This window comes from Stigmatopora argus, chromosome 7 (genome assembly GCF_051989625.1).
Source record: "Stigmatopora argus isolate UIUO_Sarg chromosome 7, RoL_Sarg_1.0, whole genome shotgun sequence".
Classification (NCBI taxonomy): Eukaryota; Metazoa; Chordata; class Actinopteri; order Syngnathiformes; family Syngnathidae; genus Stigmatopora; species Stigmatopora argus.
The window spans coordinates 823,933-847,891 of record NC_135393.1 but is presented as its reverse complement, the minus strand read 5'-3'; the positions used below and the strand labels follow the sequence as shown (position 1 = coordinate 847,891).

The 23,959-nt window shown below is 43.0% G+C and overlaps 1 protein-coding gene across 2 annotated transcripts in view; it reads right to left on the bottom strand.

The window, feature by feature from the left end:
* The window catches only part of vps37a (VPS37A subunit of ESCRT-I), a 70,059-nt gene extending 48,533 nt beyond the window's left edge, over positions 1–21,526 (bottom strand). For both annotated transcript variants that reach the window (XM_077606337.1, XM_077606338.1), the window contains exons 1-2: positions 21,038–21,526; positions 3,385–3,459 (exon numbers count right to left, since the gene is read on the bottom strand). In XM_077606337.1, coding sequence (XP_077462463.1) covers positions 3,385–3,459; positions 21,038–21,147 — 185 coding nt within the window. In that variant the 5' untranslated portion in view covers positions 21,148–21,526. The remainder of the gene's footprint in view (positions 1–3,384; positions 3,460–21,037) is intronic.
* Positions 21,527–23,959: the final 2,433 nt, after the last annotated feature.

The following is a 23,959-nucleotide window of genomic DNA, read 5'->3' as shown; positions in this document are numbered from 1 at the left end:
TGACATCATTCAAGTTAAAGGAAAGCACAAAGAATGCAACTTATGGTTGTACTTATATTTGATCCTACCAGTTGCGTATTATCGGGCTTGAAGGGTATCTCTGGTTCCTTGGTTGCTTGTCTTGTCTTTCAAGGCTGGCCTACTGATCTTATATACTGGCTTATGACCTATGACCTCAGGCAGGAGGCAGGAAGCGAGATGAGTTTGGTTTGATTGGGTTTTTTCTGCCCCCTGTTGGTCGGGAGGGCAGACGTATTTTCTGCATAGTTGACTTGACAGGCATAAATCCCTCAAAGTCCTTGTTGATTGTTTTGGGCCACAATTTTTTTCCAGCTCAAAATAATTGTCTTTTCCTTCATATCCCTAAATACATTCTGGATGTTTGTCAGGAATGTGGCACTATAGTATGGGCGCCAATGCTCTTGATGCTGCTGTTCTGGTTGGCCTCATCAATTGATAAGATGTGGCCCCTGCATTGTGTATCTTGTTTAGGGGGCCAAGGAGGCACAAAAAAACCTGGCCCATAGGTTGAATAAGGGAAGTGGTGTGGGGGGACAAGAACTCCACTTGAACCCCTTCAAAATGGAGACCGCATGTCCCCCTCACAGCCCATTAGGAGGAGGAACTTGAAGGGCAGCCAAATGCAGCGAGATAAAGCTTCGGGTTTGGGATGAAACAGATTAAGAACCAGTCATTTGTGAGGGCTTTCATGAACCAGAATTTCCTGTTGCTCACCCCTCGCCATTTTGATTCATCTTTGATTAGGAATGTCCGGGAAGGCATCCTCTTCCCAAAAAGGCCAGTAACATCCATGTTATCCATGTTGCTCTGGAAGATAACCATGCTTCTTCAATTATGTTACGGAACTTTTCGTCGACGTACCGTTTCGCTGGCTCGTTTTCATTAGAACACAATAATTGTCATCACTCATGAATTGCATGTATTCTTGTTTAATTTTTTATATGTTGTATATCCAGCACATTGTTCCCATAAGGTGGGGAATTTTCCAAATCTTAAGCTAATACTCTATGATTCTTCTTCACCCCATTGAGTATTCTGCACAGTGTTCTCTCACAAATCTTTACAAGACCAGTCCTTGGCAGAGCAGAAAAAGTGCTAAACGTTCTTAATTTGTAGACAGTCTATCTTACTCTGGTCAAATGGACATCAATCTGCTTAGGCTACATGTACCAATTTCAATTTCTTTGCCCATATGCGACTATTATCTGACATTTTGATGCAGGGGCAATGAGTATGCAAACATGTCTTTCACTGAGAGCAAATCAAGAGTGGAATGGTGTCCAACCCAATCCTACAAGGAGAGGTACCAGAGCCAAAGCTGTGCGTGGAGATGTGCCTGACTAAGTCTGAACTTCTCAACCACACACACTTGCACGGACTCCTTCTGGAACACAGAGGTGAGATTCCACATCCCAAGAGCCAGCTTCTGCAGCCAGAAATCAGACCGCCAAGTACCGTTCCTTTGGCTGACACCCAACTTCCTATGGTGGTGAGAACAAGGGAGGGAAAACCGACATTGCCTCTAGGCTTAAGCCCAGCTTGGCCCCGTGGGTGCAGGCCCGACGACCAGACGCTTGCCATCCCATCTCCAGACAGGATATTAAAGTCCTATTTATTTATTTCACTGTTGGGACTTTGTTGATTGGATGCTGAGGAACTATGGCAAATGAAGTCAGGTCTACTGTGTAAATAAGATACAGGGTCTACTAATTACAAATGCTTCTACAGACCAAATTTTCAGGTCACAAAACACTTTGATATGCAAATTACTGTACCAAGATACGTAAAGTTGCTCAACTTACGAAGGACCAAGCGAAGTTCAAGTACAGATTTAGCAGCGTTTATAAGAGTTGATCTTGAGTGCCCTCTGGACTTAGCAGGCAAGACAGCCTCACTTGCCACTCACCTCACTCGCAACATCCACGCAGGATAGCCTCATTGACACCTACCGTAATTACTCGAATATAACACGCATATTTTTGCTATATAATTAATTCCAATAGTTGGGGGTGCGTGTTATAATCAATAACTAAAATAAATTACAAATTTTCGATCGAAAAAAGCATTGTCAAACTCACTTTGACGCACGGACATTGTGCAATTTCCAACTTTGAATTCAAAATACACGCATATTAAAGATCGTCAAGCCTCACAAACATCACAATCCTGCATTAATAAGCTGGCAAGTAGAATACTACATTGTAGTGTAGTACGTACTTGTATTTAGAAATATGTCCAGCGGGGGGCAGTACATTCCCTTGTTACATGTGATAGTCTTTTCCATTGTGCATATCTTCAAATCATTTATTTATTCAATTTGTATGTTCCTTTTCTTGTTTGAGAATGACAATAGATATTTGAATTAAAACATGGTATTGTCAATTGAAATGTAGTCAATGTTCAAGGAAGTCTAAAAGGTATTGCAACATAACATGTCTACATGATATGTTTGTCCACTCTGTGTATCATCTATTGCCCTAAAATTCAAACGCATAACTCCACCAACTGGACGACACTCGACACGCTCGTACCTGAAGATTTCTCTATCCGGTTTTGAACAAAACAATCGTGAAACGAAGAAAAAAAGGTAAGATTTCTGATTTTCGTCAGCGGGAAATTTTAGGTGCGCACTATATTCGAGTACTGCGTTTTTCGAGATTTTTTTGGCCCAAAATTACCTGCGTGTTATTTTCGAGTGCGCGTTATATTCGAGTAATTACGGTATTTACATATTTTTTATTTTTAAATTATCGTGCCGTAGTTGTTTTTTGGCCTCCCGTTCACAGTGGCTCTATGAATGTGCAAGGTTAGCACGCTGTAGAGCAAGGTTAGCACGCTGTAGAAACCAGACAGTTTAGCAGAGGAGCCATCCCGTCAAATAGTAATTAATGAGGCAAGGTATGACACTCTGGCGGTCAGGTCCTGATTATACCGCTCATTGTTCGTTTTCTCAGTGCCTAACATAACATGAAGTAGTGGGTTTATTATTAATATTTCTCTATTTTGAAATAAATGACCATATCGGCCGCATTGCCTTGCGTCATGGCGCTATGGCGTTGTCAACTTGCAGTTTCGCACGTCGACTTTTTATGCGCATGTAAGCCGATTCAGTCATCATTTTTTTGTCCGACAAAAGTGGCTTATATGCAAGTAAATACGGTAGTTGAAGATCACAGCATATTTCGAAACTAATTAAAGTAGAAACCCAAATAATCCCTAAGTGTTCACATACGTATTGATTCTGTATAGATAGATACAATTCTGCATAGTAATATCATTTATGGATAGTTTTAATAATTCTTTGACTATAATAACAGTGTTAAAGTAACATTTCAACCATATGAGACTAAAAAGTGAACTCACATGTTAAAAGTGATAGTGGACTTGTTGACTGTAAATGGGATCCTGTATTCCACATCTTTCTGGATTTCTGCTATGCTGTGTTTGGAGACAGAAATCAAATCAAGTTGTGAAACAATCAATGCTGCGATGCCTATCAAATCACTTCATGTTCCACTTATGAGAAATTTTGTTCCCGTATAATTGGAACACACTCTCTGGTTCAACTTTTTTAAAAGGGTAAGCACCACCCTGGTCTGCCAATTCAGAGGCACTGTCCTCATTGTCAGAGCTGCCAACTTCCGTCGACCCCATTTGAGGAGTAGCCTTGTCCCATTTACGGAATTTTCTGGAGTGAATCCGATTCATGCAAAATCGAGATAAAATGTAATTTTTTTTTAACCTAGGACAATTTAAATCAAACTATTATCATGTTTTTATATTAATTGAAATATTGTGTTTTTGCAAACGATTGCAAAAAGTATAAGTATAGCAAATAAGTTTATCTTTGTATATGGGTGCGTTTTAGTCAGTAATTCCACCAAGTGTCACGCTGAAGTCGTACGTGCATGTGGTGCAATGTGCAAAAGTCGGTACTTTTGGAGACGGCTTCAACTTGTGATATTTCGTCGAATAAGAAATAATAAACTTCTGCAAGTCTCGGTGTTTCTTATTAGAAGTTTCATCCAAATTACCATTCATTTTGTGGTTATCCCAAGCAGGCATATAATAAGACTTGCCAGTGCTGTGTAGTACACCTACTTGCTTTAGAACAGGGGTCTCGAACTCAATTTACCTGGGGGCCGCTAGAGGCCGAGTCTGGGTGAGACTGGGCCGCATCAGGATTTCCACAAGAAAAGCACTGATAAAACATTCCAACGTTATCAAATATCTTTATTTTTTAACAAAAAATAATGAATTAAATAAATTAACTTAAAGATGAATAAAAAATAAATAAATCAGTAATACAAAACCAAATAATACTAATGAGCATACAGTAGATATACACTGGCTGGCTAAGTAGAGAAAATGAATTATTTTTATTCCATTTCAAATGTCTGTATTAACAGCTCTTTAACCTTTAACTTTCTGAACTTGAATGGAACATTGAACATGAAATATTCTGAACACGGCTTCTCTTGCCTACTCCTTGCTGCTAGAGACCTGGCAGCGCTTCTTCTCACATAGTCACATTTGGCTTGAGGGAGGAAGCAGTGGAGACCCTCAGTAGAGCTTGAAGATGCTCATCAGTAAGTCTGGACCTGTACTTGGACTTATTGAAGTTCAAGGTGGAGAAGAGCTTCTCACACAAGTATGTGCTCCCAAAAAGGCACATGGTCCGCTTGAACCTTCGGGAAAGTTCAGAGAAGCTGGGGGTCAACTCTCTCAAAAATTGCCCAAGCTTGTCTGCTTCTCCACTCACCTCCCTGAACTTGGCTTTGAGTGCAGAGTTGCACTGCAGGTCAATGAGCTCCATTTGAAGCTCAGGAGGGGCATCTTGCACATCAAAGGAGAAGGGGTCCGCAAAAATTTGAAATGTGGCTTTGTGTGTCTTGAAGTCTGCAAATCTGTGATCAAATTCCTCCTGTAGCTTCGAAATGGCCTCAACATACTTCTCACCACTGAATGGTTTGCCTGCATCCACGAGAGCCTTGCATGCTGGGAAATGGCAAAGGTTTGTCTGAGAGAGCTGGGCTTTCCATAACACAAGTTTAGTGCAGAATGCTCTCACGTTGTCATAGGCAGCACTGACAAGTTGCCCCTGGCCTTGTAGCTTCTTGTTCAGTACATTAAGCTCATGTGTGATATCAACAAGAAAAGCCAAGTCCATGAGCCATTTGGGATCACTTAGCACAGGATCAATCAACTCACAAACGGCGTAGCTAGCTTTGACTGCTGCATTACTGTCTTTGGTAGCCTTCTTGAAGAAATCCTGTTGCCTCAGAAGACGTGTTTTAAGACTGGCAACCTGGTTGGCTCTCTCATCTCCCTGGTATTTTTCGTACTCCTCAGCATGTCTCGTAGTACAATTACGTTTCAAATTGTATTCCTTGTGCACCACAACTTATTCAGTGTAAATGGGACACGTCGGGGTGCCCCTGTGTTCAACAAAGAAATATTGCACTCCCCACTTTTCTTGAAACTGTCTGTGCTCATCACCGACCTTTCTCTTCACGGCAGGCTTTGAAAGAGACATCTCTGGGGCTCTGTAATATGTTTTTCCACTTGGAATGAGTCTCGGGTTGATCTTTCACATTCAGTCGCGCGGGTTTGAGGCGCATGTGCACTTTCGCTCTCCGTTTCAATCGCGGAGATGGCTACAGACACTGACACAGGCTGGATCACGGATCATAGCGCCTCATTCAGTTCTATGCTGAGAGCAGCGGAGGTGTGCGCGCCGAGCGGAGTGATCGGCCTCACGGCTTCTCCTCCGCCCAGCTGATTGGAGGAATGAATGAGTGAGTGAGCGAGGCACTGGACAGCCCGGCCGATGTCCCGCCCTCCAGAGCCGTATACCTCACCGTGATTGGTTCATTCAGCTCCGAACCAAAGTTCCCTCTAAGTTTTTGTTGGTCTGAGCAGAAAGACAACCTCCCTGAGCGCACTGAGTACCAGTGTGAGCGACATCATCGGTACTCGGATGATTCGCCTAAAGACGTTTCGCCGACGGACGTTTGACAGACCGGCAGGTCGCCGAATGGACGTTCCACCGAACGTTCATTCGGCCGAACGGAGGTTTCGCCGAAACGGGATTCGAACGCTCGCCTTGCCGGATCGTGTGTGTACAAGTTTTTCAACCTCGGCCCGCGGGCCATATACGGCCCGTTAGGATTTTTAATCCGGCCCGCCGCCGGTGTTGTCCAAATTATAGTAAAAATCAATGTTCGTCTACCATCAATGGCAGCCCGGGAATAAGCACTCTTGGGCGGGCATGGCAGTCCGGGAATAAGCACTCTTGGGCAGGCAGATGTAGCAGAACCGAGCCGTAAAATGACAGCAATCGGGTCAAATCCATCCTAAAACAGCATTTAATGATTAAATACAAATACTGGATGATATCGCGATGGAGGCAAAAAAACGTCTATAGACGTCCATTCGCCAAACGGCTCAAAATGCTCTCAAATTCGGTCAAATCCAGCTGAAAACAGCGTTTAATGATTAAATACAAATACTAGTATTTGTATTTAATCATTAAACTAACAAATACTAGTACGACCTGTCCGTCTGTCAAACGTCCGTCGGCGAAACGTCTTTAGGCGAATCATCCGGTCACGACATCATCATTGCTCGCTATGGGCACACCAGTATCACACCTGCCACAAGCAGGTGCATGTCAATGTTCCCTCTAATTTTTCATGTAAAACATGCTGTAAAACACGAAAAACATGAGTGGACAGAGCTACTGCCATTGGCTGCCACTTAAACGGCGCCATCATGGGGAAAGGGGTTAAAAAAAAAAAATAAAATAAAATAAAAGATTTTTTTTTTTACTGCGCGCCATATGATTGCTACTGCGCAGAGAAGACGAGAGTAGTGCCCAATTGCGCACGCGCGCAGCTTAGAGGGAACATTGCTCCGAACACAAGTGTCATTCATATCAATTTTGCGGGTCGCACGAACATTAATCTTTCATATTAAGACGGGGGCCGCAAATTATCGTCCCGAGGGCCGCAGTTGGCCCGCGGGCCGCAAGTTTGAGACCCCTGCTTTAGAACAACCCCGGAAATTATAGGATGTTTCAAAACAAAAAACTGGTGGTTTCGTCAGCCTTAATAATAATTACTTCTTTTATGAAAAAGACAAAAACGAAGATGATAAACCGATAGAGGCTATCTATGCAATCGATTGCCACACTGATATCGCACAGGACGAATCATTTGTCAGAACTTGTAACTCGGATGATTTACAATGGACTCGTGTTACCGAATTCATCCGGTTTACAGTGCAGTTGTATCAAATGCGGAAGCCATAAATTAGTTGGAACTTTGGTACTTTTCCAAAATGGTTGCTTCAAAAAAGAATTAAGTGATAGTTTTTTTGGATTCCGGAGTTTAGGGAGGTTGCCAGGGGTCCCGAGTTTGCATTACTTGTCCGGGTAAACTCCGGAAATTCCGGAGAAGTTGGCAGCTCAGCAACGTCTATGTGATGTTGCATTGGCGTGTCTGCCATAACAACCCGACACTATCCTTCCTCAACAGAAGGCATGTTGGTGGAATTGAGTATCTGGCCCACCAATTCACAACATCCCGAGTCAAGGTCAGCAGCGCCCCATCCCCACTATACAACGTGTTGATGGTGCACTGCTTTTCCCTCCTGAGACGTTGGCTGGTCGACCAAAATATCCTTGAAGCCGTCTGGAAGTCATTCTACATGGGCCGCATGGCCAGACCGTACCAACACCAAACTCTGGAGTTCGACAAGTTAAAAAGGCCCGATAGGACTCCTTATCCAAACTGATAGCATCCCTTACCGTCGGTGTCTACCAGCAGGTTCTGAGATTCTTGCCAGGATAGGCACCAGGCTGGAGCTCAAGTTAGCCGCCTCAGAGATAGAGGAGCAGAACATTGTCCAGTAGGACTCAATCTCCCACGCCTATCCCCGGACAATGAGAGAAGCTGTCGGAAGTGAAAGTCCTGACAGGCGTTCCCAGCAGACCCTCACAAAACGTTTGTCTCTGCCGGGCTGGACCGGCATCTTCTGCTACCATTGGAGACAACTCACCACCAGTTGGTGTCGGTTGACACCCTTGCCCGAGTGTCCAAGACATGCGACCGAAAGTCCAATGTCAGGACTACAAAGTCAAACATTGAACTGAAGCTCAGCGCTAACTGCACATAAGGACACACTTTTGCTTGAAAATAGTGTTCATCAGACAATTCACAGTGAAAACATTGGTCCAACAAGAGACCACTACTCAGCTTTTGTTCAGGGGGGGCCGTTCTTCCCAATCACGCTCATCGAGGTCTCATTGTCATTGCCCACGTGAGTACTGTCCCCTAGCAGAACAATAATAATAATAATCGGACATAGGCCCTGTCGTCGTCATCATCAACAACAAAAAGCCTACTTGTCATCACACCCAGAAACTGCGTATGACGAAATTGGTGGTGATTCTCCATAAGCTGCGTTTACTCGGCAAAAGACCTAAATAAGTGATAGTTACGGACTTGTAATTTGGCATTCTGCTGTTATGGATACAGGTCACTTACCTCTCACTGTCTTTCACTTACTCACTTAGGGAGTTTCCAGAAGGATAACTCTCCAGCACCCCTTCCAAGGACTCCAAAATGGACGGGTCCTCTGAGCTGCTGTTTGGTGTGTAAGCACTAGCTCGGGGTCCTTCCCCAGCCGATAAGTGACATTCCACATACAGTGGGGCAAATAAGTATTTAGTCAACCACCAACTGTGCAAGTTATCCTACTTGAAAAGATTAGAGGCCAGTAATTGTCAACATGGGTAAACCTCAACCATGAGACAGAATGTGGAAAAAAACCAGAAAAATCACATTGTTTGATTTTTAAAGAATTTATTTGCAAATCATGGTGGAAAATAAGTATTGGGTAATAACGGAGGCCAACCGTTTTCTGTAACTCTTGACAAACTTTTCACACACTTGCTGGTATTTTGGCCCATTTCTCCATGCTGATCTCCTCTAGAGCAGCGATGTTTTAGGGCTGGCGTTGGGCAACACAGACTTTCAACTCCCTCCACAGATTTTCTATGGGGTAGAGATCTGGAGACTGGCTAGGCTACTCCAGGACCTTGAAATGCTTCTTACAAAGCCACTCCTATGTTGCCCTGGCTTTGTGTTTGTCATGCTGAAAGACCCAGCCACATCTCATCTTCAATGTCCTTGCTGATGGAAGATTTTCACTCAAAATCTCTCCATACATGGCCCCATTGATTCTTTCCTTTACACAGATCAGTCGTCCTGGTCCCTTTGCAGAAAAACAGCCCCAAAGCATGATGTTTCCACCCCCATGCTTCACAGTGGGTATGGTGTTCTTCGGATGCAATTCAGTATTCTTTCTCCTCCAAACACGAGAACCTGTGTTTCTACCAAAAAGTTCTATTTTGGTTTCATCTGACCATAACGCATTCTCCCAGTCCTCTTCTGGATCATCCAAATGCTCTCTAGCGTACCGCAGATGGGCCTGGATGTGTATTGGCTGGTACTCGGACGTTTGGTCGCCGGACGTTTGGTCGCCCGGACGTTTGGTCGCCCGGACGTTTGGTCGCCCGGACGTTTGGTCGCCCGGACGTTTGGTCGCCCGGACTTTTGGTAGAACGGACGTTTGGTAGAACAGGTTCAAATTATGACAGAGAGGGAGTTTAGAGTTTAATATCTTAATACTGTTGAAACCAGCTCTCAAAATTATATTCATGAGTGTAATATCTAAATATCTACTGTTGAAACCAGCTCTCAAAATTATATTCATGAGAGAGTTTAATATCTAAATATCTAATATCAAAATATCAATAAGAGCACTCATTTAACAGATCGGCTGCTGCCATTGACTATCAGAGGCGTCCAATGAACCTGAATTCTCTCTGGGAGAACTTGCAATGTTGAAATACCGTATTTTCACGCCTATTTGGCGCATCGTTTCTTACGCCGCAGTGTCAGTAACGAGTGCTATTTCTGTATTTTGGACACACAAAGCACGCACCATTTCATTAGACGCATATATATTATATATTTCATATGGATTAAGATCGAAACGCAATAGCGCTGGCTACCGGAAGCAGCTTATTTCCGGGTTCCGGTGCGCAGTGACTGCTGGGAAATATAGTTCTTGGGCGCTACACCCACACGCTAAAAACACGCTTTGAAAAGGCAACGGAAGCAAAACTGAGTTCGGTAGTGCTTTATTTGGACATTTTACAATTTACTCAAGTCATCATCACCTTCAAATCCCTCAAACTCCTCATCTTCTGTGTCAGAAATAAACAATTGCCCGAACGAGCCTTCCAAATAGTCGGGTGCCCCCCTCTCTTCATTTTCAGAGTCACCGTAATTTCCATGTGGCTCCTTAGAAATTATGCCGGCTTTGGCAAAAGCTCGAACAACTGTGCAAGCAGACACGTTCGCCCAGGCGGCAACGATCCATTGACAAATCGTAGCGTAAGAAGCCCGGCGCTGCCTGCCACTTTCTGTGAAGCTGTGTTCGCCAGCGATCATCCACTGCTCCCACGGCACTCGTAACTTTGATTTGAAAGCCCGGTTGATGCCGATGTCCAGCGGCTGTAATTCTTTGGTCAAGCCTCCGGGAATGACGGCAAAGTCTGAGTTCATTTTCATGATCTGGTTTTTAACCGTTACTGTGAGATGAGCACGCATGGAGTCGGAAATCAAAACAGACGGCGAGCCGTCATATACGTCACGAGCGCTGCCGAGACTGGTTACGTGACGTATACTCAGAGCTTGCCGTCATTCCCGGAGGCTTGACCAAAGAATTACAGCCGCTGGACATCGGCATCAACCGGGCTTTCAAATCAAAGTTACGAGCGGCGTGGGAGCAGTGGATGATCGCTGGCGAACACAGCTTCACGAAAAGTGGCAGGCAGCACCGGGCTTCTTACGCTACGATTTGTCAATGGATCGTTGCCGCCTGGGCGAACGTGTCTGCTTGCACGGTTGTTCGAGCTTTTGCCAAAGCCGGCATAATTTCTAAGGAGCCACATGGAAATTACGGTGACCCTGATAACGAAGAGAGGGGGGGACCCGGCTATTTGGAAGGCTCGTTTGGGTAATTGTTTAATTCTGACACAGAAGATGAAGAGTTTGAGGGATTTGAAGGTGATGACTTGAGTAAATTGTAAAATGTCTAAATAAAGTACAACCGAACTCAGTTTTGCTTCCATTGCCTTTTTAAAACATGTTTTTAGCATGTGGGTGTAGCGAGGAAGAACTATATTTCCCAGCAGTCACTGCGCACCGGAACCCGGAAATAAACTGCTTCCGGTAGCCAGCGCTATCGCCAGCCGCTCGGCGCCCCCGCGAGCGCTCCCGCTCGGCGCCGCTTGGTGGCGCTCGGCGCTCACAAAGGGCGCTCTGCATTATAAGGCGCCCTGTCTATTTTGGAGAATTTTTTTGACTTTTTTTGACTTTTATGCGCGCCTTATAGGCGTGAAAATACGGTACTTTAGATCACGTCTCAAACTGATTCCACCGAGGGCCGCAGTGGGTCCTTGTTCCAACCGATCCAGTGCCCACATTTTAACCAATCAGGTGTCTTCTAAAATAAGTAGCACCTGACTTTAATTAACTGATTACACTTGCAAAAGGTATCCTCTTGTTGAGTTGGAATGAAAACCTGCACCCACTGCGGCCCTTTGAGGACCGGTTTGACACCCCTGCTTTAGATGGTCATTTTTATCAAAGAAATAAAAGTCTTAGTATACTTTTAGCCTGGAACTTTGACATTAAAATAAAAGGCAATACGTAAAATTAATTTATTAAAAAGAAGACAAAGCAAATTCACAGATGGTGTTTTTATTGAAGCAGTAAAACTTACAAATTCTGTACAAAAATTACAAATACAAACTTTTACAGATGGGAGTTTTTATTAAAAAACCGTAAAACTTACAAATTATATGCAATGGCTTGCAGGTACTCTACATTGTTCGCGAATCGATCCGGGTTTTCACAGTCCTCCGAGAGCTTTTTAACCACTCATTAACAGCTGCGTATTTCTTTTTGGTGTGTCTGGGCATAATACCGCATGAAGCCTGTTGTATTGTTATTTCCCAGTCATTCTGCTCTAATTGGAGTTTGTGTATAAGACGACATAAATTTGGATGGGCGACTGACATTCTACGTTGAAATGTGCGGTGCCAACCTTCAGCTGAATTATTTGTGCGTGGTATTCCCAGCAATGTCTTTTCTCTCAGAATATAATATTGAGAGCTGGTTTCAACAGTATTTAGATATTAAACTCTCCCTCATGAATATAATTTTGAGAGCTGGTTTGAATCACATGAATATAATTTTGAGAGCTGGTTTCAACAGTAGAAAGTTAGATATTAAACTCTCTCATGAATCACATGAATATAATTTAGAGAGCTGGTTTCAACAGTAGAGATTTAGATATTAAACTCTCTCTCATGAATCACATGAATATAATTTTGAGAGCTGGTTTCAACAGTAGAGATTTAGATATTAAACTCTCTCTCATGAATCACATGAATATAATTTTGAGAGCTGGTTTCAACAGTATTTAGATATTAAACTCTCTCTCATGAATATAATTTTGAGAGCTGGTTTCAACAGTAGATATTTAGATATTAAACTCTCTCTCTCATGAATCACATGAATATCATTTTGAGAGCTGGTTTCAACAGTAGATATTAAGATATTAAACTCTCTCTCATGAATCACATGAATATAATTTTGAGAGCTGGTTTCAACAGTAGATATTAAGATATTAAACTCTCTCTCATGAAAATAATTTTGAGAGCTGGTTTCAACAGTAGCTATTTAGATATTAAACTCTCGCTCATGAATCACATGAATAAAATTTTGAGAGCTGGTTTCAACAGTATTTAGATGTTAAACTCTCTCATGAATATAATTTTGAGAGCTGGTTTCAACAGCAGATATTTAGATATTAAACTCTCTCTCTCTGTCATAATACAGTATTTAGATATTAAACTCAATACAGTATTTAGATATTAAACTCAATACAGTATTTAGATATTAAACTCAATACAGTATTTAGATATTAAACTCTCCCTCTCTCTGTCATAATTTGAACCTTTTCTACCAAAAGTCCGGGCGACTAAACGTCCGGGCGACCAAACGTCCGGGCGACCAAACGTCCGGGCGACCAAACGTCCGGGCGACCAAACGTCCGGGCGACCAAACGTCCGGGCGACCAAACGTCCGGGCGACCAAACGTCCGGGCGACCAAACGTCCGGGCGACCAAACGTCCGGGCGACCAAACGTCCGGGCGACCAAACGTCCGGGCGACCAAACGTCCGGGCGACCAAACGTCCGGGCGACCAAACGTCCGGGCGACCAAACGTCCGGGCGACCAAACGTCCGGGCGACCAAACGTCCGGGCGACCAAACGTCCGGCGACCAAACGTCCGGCGACCAAACGTCCGGTCACAGTACTGGCTTCAGCAGGGGGACACGTCTGGCAATGCAGGATTTGAGTCCCTGGCGGCGCATTGTGTTACTGATAGTAGCCTTTGTTACCGTGGTCCCAGCTCTATGTCGGTCATTCACTAGGTCCCCCCGTGTGGTTCTGGGATTTTTGCTCACCGTTCTTGTTATCATTTTGACGCCACGGGGTGAGATCTTGCATGGAGCCCCAGATCGAGGGAGATTATCAGTGGTCTTGTATGTCTTTCATTTTCTAATAATTGCTCCTACAGTTGATTTCTTTCGTTTTACCTATTGCAGATTCAGTCTTCCCAGCCTGGTGAAGGTCTACAATTTTGTCTCTGGTGTCCTTCGATAGCTCTTTGGTCTTGGCCATAGTGGAGTTTGGAGTGTGAGAGACTGAGGTTGTGGACAGGTGTCTTTTATACTGATGAGTTAAAACAGATGCTATTAATACAGGTAACGAGTGGCGACCTCGTTAGAAGAAGGTAGACCTCTTTGACAGCTAGAAATCTTGCTTTTTTGTAGGTGACCTAATACTTATTCTCCACTCTAATTTGGAAATAAATTCTTTAAAAATCAAACAATGTGATCTTCTGTTTTTTTCCACATTGTCTCTCGTGGTTGAGGTTTACCCATGTTGACAATTACAGGGCTCTCTAATCTTTTCAAGTAGGAGAACTTGCACAATTGGTGGTTGACTAAATACTTATTTACCCCACTGTATCCCAAGAGCCAGTTTTTGCAGCTGAGATCAGACCACCGAGGACCCTTGTTTTGTTGTTGCTGCCACCCAACTGTATTCACATCTGACCTCTTTGGCCACTAAAACAATTGATTAGCCCATAAAAAAGGGGAACCCACGCAGCCTCTTTGGGCTATCAAATCACAACAAATGTAATATGAGGATCTAAAAACATTAAGAAGGATCCTGAGTCATAAAAATTTGAATCACAATTCATTGTGAACTAGGCCTTGAGCCCCACTGGTACATACTAAACCATTGCCTTAACCCGAGGCCTTAAACTAGAATCTTCAAACCAGGCTTAATGACCTTCAGCTGGCCATCTTATTCCATCGCTATACGCTACTTGCAAAAAAGCCCTCGTCATCTGCACCCCACAATGGAGGCTCAAAGAGGCTTCCTGACGTTTAGGTCTTCATCTGTTTTGACTTTTATGAATGTGTTTTGGTACACATGTACTAGGCTTAAGACTCAACTCACATGCATGCACATATAAACACACTCAGATATCTCAATTGTGTAATCCATCACTCCCTTTAGAGCAGGGGTCGGGAACCTTTTTGGCGAAGAGAGCCATAAACAATTCATATTTTCAAACATTATTCCTTGGGAGCCATACTCATAATTTAAAAGTAAAAATACATGAAAATGTGCATTTATTAATAATTTCACCACTTTGAAAGTAAAAAAAGTATCTGAATTATTTTAAGAATATTTTTTTACTGTTGCTAATCAATGAGTATCAATGAGCGTAAGCATGCAGAAGAGTATAATGAAGAAAAAATATGATTAAAAAGGCGCTAGAAATAGTGTCGGCGCCACAGTGTGACGCTCTCATTGGTGTGTTTGGGGCTTAGGTGGTCTCTCACCAGCGGTTCCCATATTTTACCACACAGGTTAGCAGAGAGCCATATACACCCATCAAAAGAGCCACATATGGCTCCCGAGCCATAGGTTCCCTACCCCTGCTTTAGAGTTTACACTGTCCATGTAATTAGGGCGACCGACTGTAATAAAGGGAGAAAAAAGAAGTGTAAGGTCAGAACGGAGTTGGGGATCTGTCCCCACCGGTCGTTTGTGTGTATGTTTTTGTGAATGTCTAATGTCAAACTTGAAAGCATGTTAAAGGTACTTTGGTCAAGTTTAAAACTGATGCCATGTTCTTTTCATGTTGTTTTTGACACAAAACAGGTTGTTTTCTCTTTGTCATTTGGTCGAGTCACAACCTGTAAACATTCTAATGCCAATAAGTGCTGAAAACACAGTGGTGCTAAGAGCTGCTGAAATGTTTACTTTTCGATTAGTTCGCACCTCCAGGGCTACTCAGTCCTTTTCTTTAACTTGCAAAAAGACGAGTGTCTTCTTTCTGCAAACAGCTTTTAATGAAATATAAAAACAAAATCCACACACCAAAATGCTAAGTGTGTGAGTTTGGAAAACATTGACAAAGTAAGTAAGTATCAAATTGAACTATGTGTCCAGTGTAAAAAAATATAATTATGTCAATTTTCTTCATCAAATGAGTCCAGACTACCGTATTTGCGAGTGTATGTTCTGTTTTGTGTCAATACATAGGGCACTTCGGGCGAAAATTGCAAATCCAGAAATCCTACTCCAGAAAAGTTACACCAGCATAGAAAACGTTGAGATTAATCTTTGAATTAAGAATCTTAGCAAATCATTTTGAATATATATTTCCTAAAATAATGGGAAATTATTTAAAATTAAACTAGAAGTAAAAATGTGTTCCATGGCATTTTCAGGTATTGTTCTCTAAGCCTTTAAACGCAATGATAAAATAAAAAATATAAAAAATTGGCAGCACATTGTAGTACGTACTTGTATTTAGAAATATGTCCAGGGGGGGGCAGTACATGCCCTTGTTATTCCTAAATGAATGTTATCTGTAACAGGCCGTATATGGCCCGCGGGCCGAGGTTGAAAAACATGTACACACACGATGCGGGGGCGGGGCGAGCGCGCGAATCCCGTTTCGGCGAAACGTCCGTTCGGCGAACTGTCCGTCGGCTAAACGTCCGTCGGCCAAACGTCTTTCAGCGAATCGTCCGGTCACGTATGCTAGCGAGTTGTTTTTATCGTTTTTCTTTTACTATGCTAACGTACGCTATACTAGCTGTGCTCGTGTATGTTATGCTAGCGGTACTCGAACGAGTCGCCGAAAGACGTCTCGCCGACGGACGTTTGGCCGACGGACAGTTCGCTGAACGGACGTTTCGCCGAAACGGGATTCGCGCGCTCGCCCCACCCCCGGATCGTGTGTGTACATGTTTTTCACCCTCGGCCCGCGGGCCATATACGGCCCGTTACAGATAACATTCATTTAGGAATAACAAGGGCATGTACTGCCCCCCACTGGACATATTTCTAAATACAAGTATGTACTACAATAGGCTGCCAATTTTGTATATTTTTTATTTTATCCTTGCGTTTAAAATAGTAGCCATTTGGAGATCACGCAGAACAGTACGTGACAGATGAAATAGAGAAAATAAAGTAGTAGTAACAGTAAGTACTACTGTAATGAAATTGTAAATCCAGAAATCCTACTCCAGAAAAGTTACACCAGCATAGAAAGCGTTGAGATTAATCTTTGAATTAAGGTTCTCAGCAAATCATTTTGAATATATATTTTCTAAAATAATGGGAAATTATTTAAAATTAAACTAGAAGTAAAAATGTGACAAAAATATCCTCTCCTGCTGTAGTCCCTTTGAGACTTTGGAGGGCTGCCAGATCCTCGCATTTCTCAAAGTTTGCGCTAACTCCACGAATAAAATAGAGCAGTTGCGCTGTGTCTTGCACGTCCGTGCTTTCATCCAGTGCTAATGAAAAAAAGTCAAATTCTTTCGTCTTCTGCTGCAGCTGGGCATATACATTACTCCCGATTTCTTCAACGCGTCTGGTGATTGTACTCGCCGACAGACTTACAGCATTAAATGCATCTTTCTTCTCGGGACACACCTCCTCCGCGACAGCATCCATACATTTCTTAACAAACTCTCCGTCAGTGAAAGGCTTACCGCTGCTTGCTATCAGTTTAGCAACTCGAAAGCTGGCCCGAACGGATGCCTGGTTCAGCTGAGCTTGCCGTACAAATGTATTCTGCAGAGATAGTAGTTCACTTTTTCACTTTGAGTTTGTCTTCTCGTATTTGGCCTTGCAAGCTATCGTACTTGACTTTGTGACGGGATTCATAGTGTCGGCGAAGATTGTATTCTTTGAATACCGCCACCGTCTCTAGACAGATGAGACAAACAGCCTTTTCTTTGCATTGAACAAAAAATAATCGTTTGTCCACTCCAGGTTAAATACCCTGCATTCTGAATCAATTTTTCTCTTACCTAACTTTTTCGCCATTATTCCGTTCTCTCTTTGACAGGGCGGGGCCTAGGATATTTTTTTGGGGAAAAAAAAAAATCTGGATTTTTTTTTTATTTTTCCAAATAGGAAATAAATCCGATAGCATCTCTGGTATTGTTCAGAGGGCCGGGCCAAATGTGCTGACGGCCCGTATCCAGCCCGCAGGCCGTAGTTTGGTGACCCCTGCTCTAAGCCCTCTAGTCTGTCCAAGGCACTTAGAATTTCACATAAGTCTTCTAGTGTTGTTTTTTCTCAGTGTCAGACATCAATCCCCAGCTTTGATAAATTACATTGCGTGTCCAAATAGCTACTACTTTAAACGCAATGATAAAATAAAAATAATAAAAAAATGGCAGCACATTGTAGTATGTACTTGTATTTAGAAATATGTCCAGCGGGGGGCAGTACATGCCCTTGTTATTCCTAAATGAATGTTATCTGTAATGGGCTGTATATGGCCCGCGGGCCGAGGTTGAAAAACATGTACAGACACGATCCGGGGGCGGGGCGAGCGCGCGAAACATCCGTTCGGCGAACTGTCCGTCGGCCAAACGTACGTCGGCCAAACGTCTTTCAGCGAATCGTCCGGTCACGTATGCTAGCGAGTTTTTTTTCGTTTTTCTTTTACTATGCTAACGTACGCTATACTAGCTATGCTCGTGTATGTTATGCTAGCGGTACTCGGACAATTCGCTGAAAGACGTCTCGCCGACTGACGTTTGGCCGACGGACAGTTCGCCGAACGGACGTTTCGCCGAAACGGGATTTGCGCGCTCGCCCCGCCCCCGCATCGTGTGTGTACATGTTTTTCATCCTCGGCCCGTGGGCCATATACGGCCCGTTACAGATAACATTCATTTAGGAATAACAAGGGCATGTACTGCCCCCCACTGGACATATTTCTAACAAGTATGTACTACAATAGGCTGCCAATTTTGTATATTTTTTATTTTATGCTAGTGTTTAAAGTAGTAGCCATTTGGAGATCACGCAGAACAGTACGTGACAGAAGAAATAGAGAAATTAAAGTAGTAGTAACAGTAAGTACTACTGTAATGAAATTGTAAATCCAGAAATCCTACTCCAGAAAAGTTACACCAGCATAGAAAACGTTGAGATTAATCTTTGAATTAAGGTTCTCAGCAAATTATTTTGAATATATATTTTCTAAAATAATGGGAAATTATTTAAAATTAAACTAGAAGTAAAAATGTGTTCCATGGCATTTTCAGGTATTCTCTAAGCCCTCTAGTCTGTCCAAGGCACTTAGAATTTCACATAAGTCTTCTAGTGTTGTTTTTTCTCAGTGTCAGACATCAATCCCCAGCTTTGATAAATTACATTGCGTGTCCAAATAGCTACTACTTTAAACGCAAGGATAAAATAAAAAATGTAAAAAATTGGCAGCACATTGTAGTACGTACTTGTATTTAGAAATATGTCCAGCGGGGGGCAGTACATGCCCTTCTTATTCCTAAATGAATGTTATCTGTAACGGGCTGTATATGGCCCGCGGGCCAAGGTTGAAAAACATGTACACACACGATCCAGGAGCGGGGCGAGCGCGCGAATCCCGTTTCGGCGAAATGTCCGTTCGGCGATCTGTCCGTCGGCCAAACGTCGGTCGGCCAAACGTCTTTCGGCAAATCATCCGGTCACGTATGATAGAAAGTTGTTTTTATCGTTTTTCTTTTTTAAAGACAGCCTCCCTTTGGAGGTGTTCCGGACACATCCCACCGGGAGGAGGCCACGGGGCCGACCTCGGACACGCTGGGGAGACTGCGTCTCTCGGCTGGCCCGTGAACGCCTTGGGATCCTCCCGGAAGAGCTGGATGAAGTGGCTGGGGAGAGGGAAGTCTGGGCTTCCCTGTTGAAGCTGCTGCCCCCGCAACCTGACTTCGGATAAAGCGGAAGATGAGATAAGGGAGAGACAAAAACATGTTTACTTTTGTGCTGTCACTTAATTTTTTTTAAGCGCCCATTTTGGAAGAGTACCAAAGTTCCAATTTAAATGCTTAAAAATGAAGACCATCGCTACGGCTTCCACATCTTTGTTCCGCATTTGATTCAACAGCACTTTAAACCGGATGAATTCGGTAACACAAGTGCATTGTGAATCTTCCGGGTTACAAGTTCCGATAAATGATTTGTCTTGTGCAACTTCAATCGATTCGGAATTGATTGCATAGCCTCTATCGCTTTAACATTTTCGTTTTCATTTTTTTCATAAGGGAAGCAAGTATTATTATTAAGGCTGACTAAACCACGTCTTTTGATTTGAAACAAATCCTATCATTTCCAGAGTTGTTCTAAAGGAAGTAGGAGTACTACACAGCACTGGTAAGTCTTATCAATATGCCTGCTTGGGATAAGCACAAAATGGATGGCAATTTGCATGGAAATTCTAATAAGAAACCCAGACACTCGCAGATGTTTATTGGTTCCTATTCAATGAAATATTCCATGTTTAAGGCGGCTTCAAAAGGACCGAAATTTGCACAACATGTAAGTGCGACTTCAGCGTGACGCATGATGGAGTTACTGACTGTAAAATGCACGTAGAAGGACACAAACACCAAGATACACTTATTTTCATTATGCTGTACTTTTTCAATAGTTTGCAAAAACACAATATTTCAATTAATGTAAGTACATGATAATAACAGTTGTATTTAAATTGTCCTACGTTATTGTTTTTTTACATTTTATATCGATTTTGGGTGAATCGGATTCACTTCGGACAAACTACGGAAAGGGACAAGGGTAATCCTGAAATGGGGTTGACAGAGGTTGGAAGCTCTGCAAGTGTAATCAGTTGGTTGCATTCACGTCTTGCTTGTTTCAGCAGAAACCCCGGTGCCTCTATGTTTGATCTATCCAAACAAAAAGCTGCACCCACAGTGGCCTTTGAGGACCAGTTTGGACACCCAATCAGTATTTCCTAAAAGTGACGCACAAAATGAAATTCAAACATTTTACATTAAATGTAACTATTAATAAAAAGGTGGCAATTAATGAAAAATCCACCCTAGTATGAAACGTGTGCCATGCAATGATCACAAGATGTGGAAGGTCAGCTACAACACATCATTTTAAGTAGAACGTGTTATAGTCTAAAAAAAACAGTTCCCAACTGGATAATCAAACAAAATGTGCTACCAGAAAGTGTTTGTAAAGACAAGATGACCACCTGGTCATCAAAGAAACCAAATATGGTTAATGAAGTGATTTTGACCTGACAAATGTAGACATTTCTAATCGAGCAGCATTGTTTGTTGCTCTTCAGTGAACGTTGGCCCGTTTTTCTACTCAGGCGTACTGTGCAAAGCTACAATTTTAGCAGACCAATGTGCTGTAGAGTAAATGTCACATAGCTTTCGGGATGTTGTGAAGGTAGACGTTTACACCAGTATCCAAAACCCTTAAGTATGATTTTACCTAGGATGAGCAGCTTGAAGGGTTTCAATCTGCCGCTGTCTTTGTTGTTGAAGATTGTTGAGTGGAGCTTGAGGTCCCGAACCCTTTGAGGCGGGGAAAAGCCAGTTCATTCTTTTGACACAAATGATAACTGAATTAGAAAATAAAATAGAATCTAAAGGAGTGACGCAAACTAAGCTGAAGAATCGAACACCATAGGCTAAGTGGAGCTTCGTGTTGCTAACCCCTTAGCTAGGAATGACGTTGTCGACTCTCTTTGTCCGCGTGTACGCGTTTGTAGCTAAATTAGAATCAGACAGCAGTGTGTTGTGTCGGATTAAATGTACCCCGTCGGGCTTTTTCGTGTAATGACTGTTCTTTTGGTCAGTAATGAAATATAAGCGAGACAATTCGAGCAACAGAAAAACAACATTTGACGCCAAGTCACTTTCCTATGTAAACATTGGTACTGAGCAAGTCTGGTGTGTGTACACTATCTCCTCAGGGCCCTGCGCCTTCTGATGACGTCACAGCAACGGTCGATTTTTGTTTGTTTTTATGTACAGTAATCCCTCGAATTTCGCGGATAATGTAGACTAGACATGACCTCAATATCTCGACGTAGAAAGACCCCGATTATTGCTACCATAACATATGTTATCGCACCTATACAAAAACACAAGTACATTATCAAGAAGTGTATTTTTTAAATCTCATTTGTCATCTCATTTTATTCCACTTTATCCAAAGTCGGGTCGCAGGGGCAGCAGCTTCAGCAGGGAAGCCCAGACTTCCCTCTCCCCAGCAACTTCATCCAGCTCTTCCGGGAGTATCCCAAAGAGTTCCCGGGCCATCCAGGAGACATAGTCTCCCCAGCGTGTCCGAGGTCGGCCCAGTGGCCTCCTCTCGGTGGGACGTGCCCGGAACACCTCCCGAGGGAGGCGTCCAGGGGGAATCCTGATCAGATGCCCGAACCAACTCATCTGGTTCCTCTCGATAAGGAGGAGCAGCGGCCCTATTCCGAGCCCCTCCCGGATGACCAAGCTTCTCACTTTATCTCTAAGGGAGAGTCCGGACATCCTGCGGAGTAAACTCATTTCAGCCGCTTGTATCCGGGATCTCATTCTTTCGGTCACGACCCACAGCTCGTGACCATAGATGAGGGTGGGAACGTAGACCGACCGGTAAATGGAGAGCTTCGCCTTTTGGCTCAGCTCCTTCCTCACCACGACGGACCGGTGCAGAGTCCGCATCACTGCACCGATCCGCCTGTCGATCTCCCACTCCAAGAGAGACGGACACTTGGTCGACGGACAGTTCGTCGACTGGACGTTTCATCGAACGGACGTTTGGTCGACGGACAATTCGTCGCCGGATTTGCTCGCTCTCAAAATTATAATCATGAGAGACAGAGTGAGAGAGAGAGAGAGTTTACTGTTGAAAGCGATCAACCAGGTAATCTCTCGCTCTCAAAATTATAATCATGAGAGAGAGAGTTTGTCATTGATTGCCTTGACAATATCAGAGCATTAATATCTAAATATCTAATTTCAAAATTATCAATAAGTTGTGTATTACTGGCGTTGTGTGTACATGTTTTTCAAACTACGTCTTTTTAATCCGGCCCGCCGACGTTGTTCAAATTACAGTGGTACCTCGACCTACGATCAGCTCGTGGTACGACATGCTCGTGGTACGACGAAAATTTCGATCGAATAATTCGCCCGCGATATGATCAAAATTTCGAGATGCGACCAAGCCAGGTGGCCATGACATGAGAGGCTGTTTATCATTGTAGCGCACTGTCTTTTTTTGGCCACATCTCTTTCGTGTATAACAGATATCTACGAGCACTGAACGATTTATTCAGCCGAGTTTCGACCAGGAAACGCACAACACGCATGCACGGGCAAAAAGAGGGCTTTCTGGGTAATGAAGTATACTCGTGCACACAACACCGCCCAATTTTAGTTATATTAAACACATTTTATTACTATTAAACCACTAGTTATGTGTTACTTTGTTAATAGATGGCGAATTAGAAGAAATAAAACATTTTTTCCAATCCAATATCCTGTTTTTGGTGTTTTTTCAGAGGGTTGGAACGAATTAAATTGTTTTTTAGTTCATTTCAATGGGAAACGTCCGCTCGAGTTACGAAAAGCTCGACATACGATCTCAGTCCCGGAACGGATTGAGATCGTATGTCGAGGTACCACTGTATAGTAAAAATCAATTACCTCATTCATTTCCCTTTGCCCTGCAATACCCTCGTTTCCCCGATAGATGACGCACTAGTCTAGACCTTTGTTGGAGTGTAACTTGGAGAACAACATGCCGCTCATGACTCTCAATTTAAAGACTGCTTTTTTCTTACATTTCAATCCCCAGGTTTGATAAATTACATTGGGTGTCCAAATGCTCCTGGCCCGCCCCTCTGTCAAATTTTAGTATCCATTCTGGCCCGCAAGTCAAAAAGTTTGCCCACCCCTGGTATAGACAAACCTGCCTCTTTTATACTATTATTGTCCCAAATTAAACACATTATAAATAAGCTGCCATTGACGGCGGTAGATGTCCGATTCATGTTGACTGAGGTGCAGATGCTATTTCTGTTATTAGCGCTCCATCTAGTGGATATATAATGCAACAGTCAACATGAATCAGACGTCTACCGCCGTCAATGGCAGCCGGACGTCCGGGTACCGATCTTGCTATGGGATAATGATTTTTTTTATAGCAAAAAGAAAAATCCAGAGATGACCAGGAGTGAAAAACATTGTACTATTTTGAAGTGGTGTTCATTGAGCCTTATTTAACTCAGATTAATCTCTGGAAGAAACTCAAGTTTGCTCATATAAAATTGGTAAACACTGAATAAATTGAATAACTTGGTTAAAAGTCACAATGAATGACTTCCTGTATTGTTTTTTTAATTTTGTT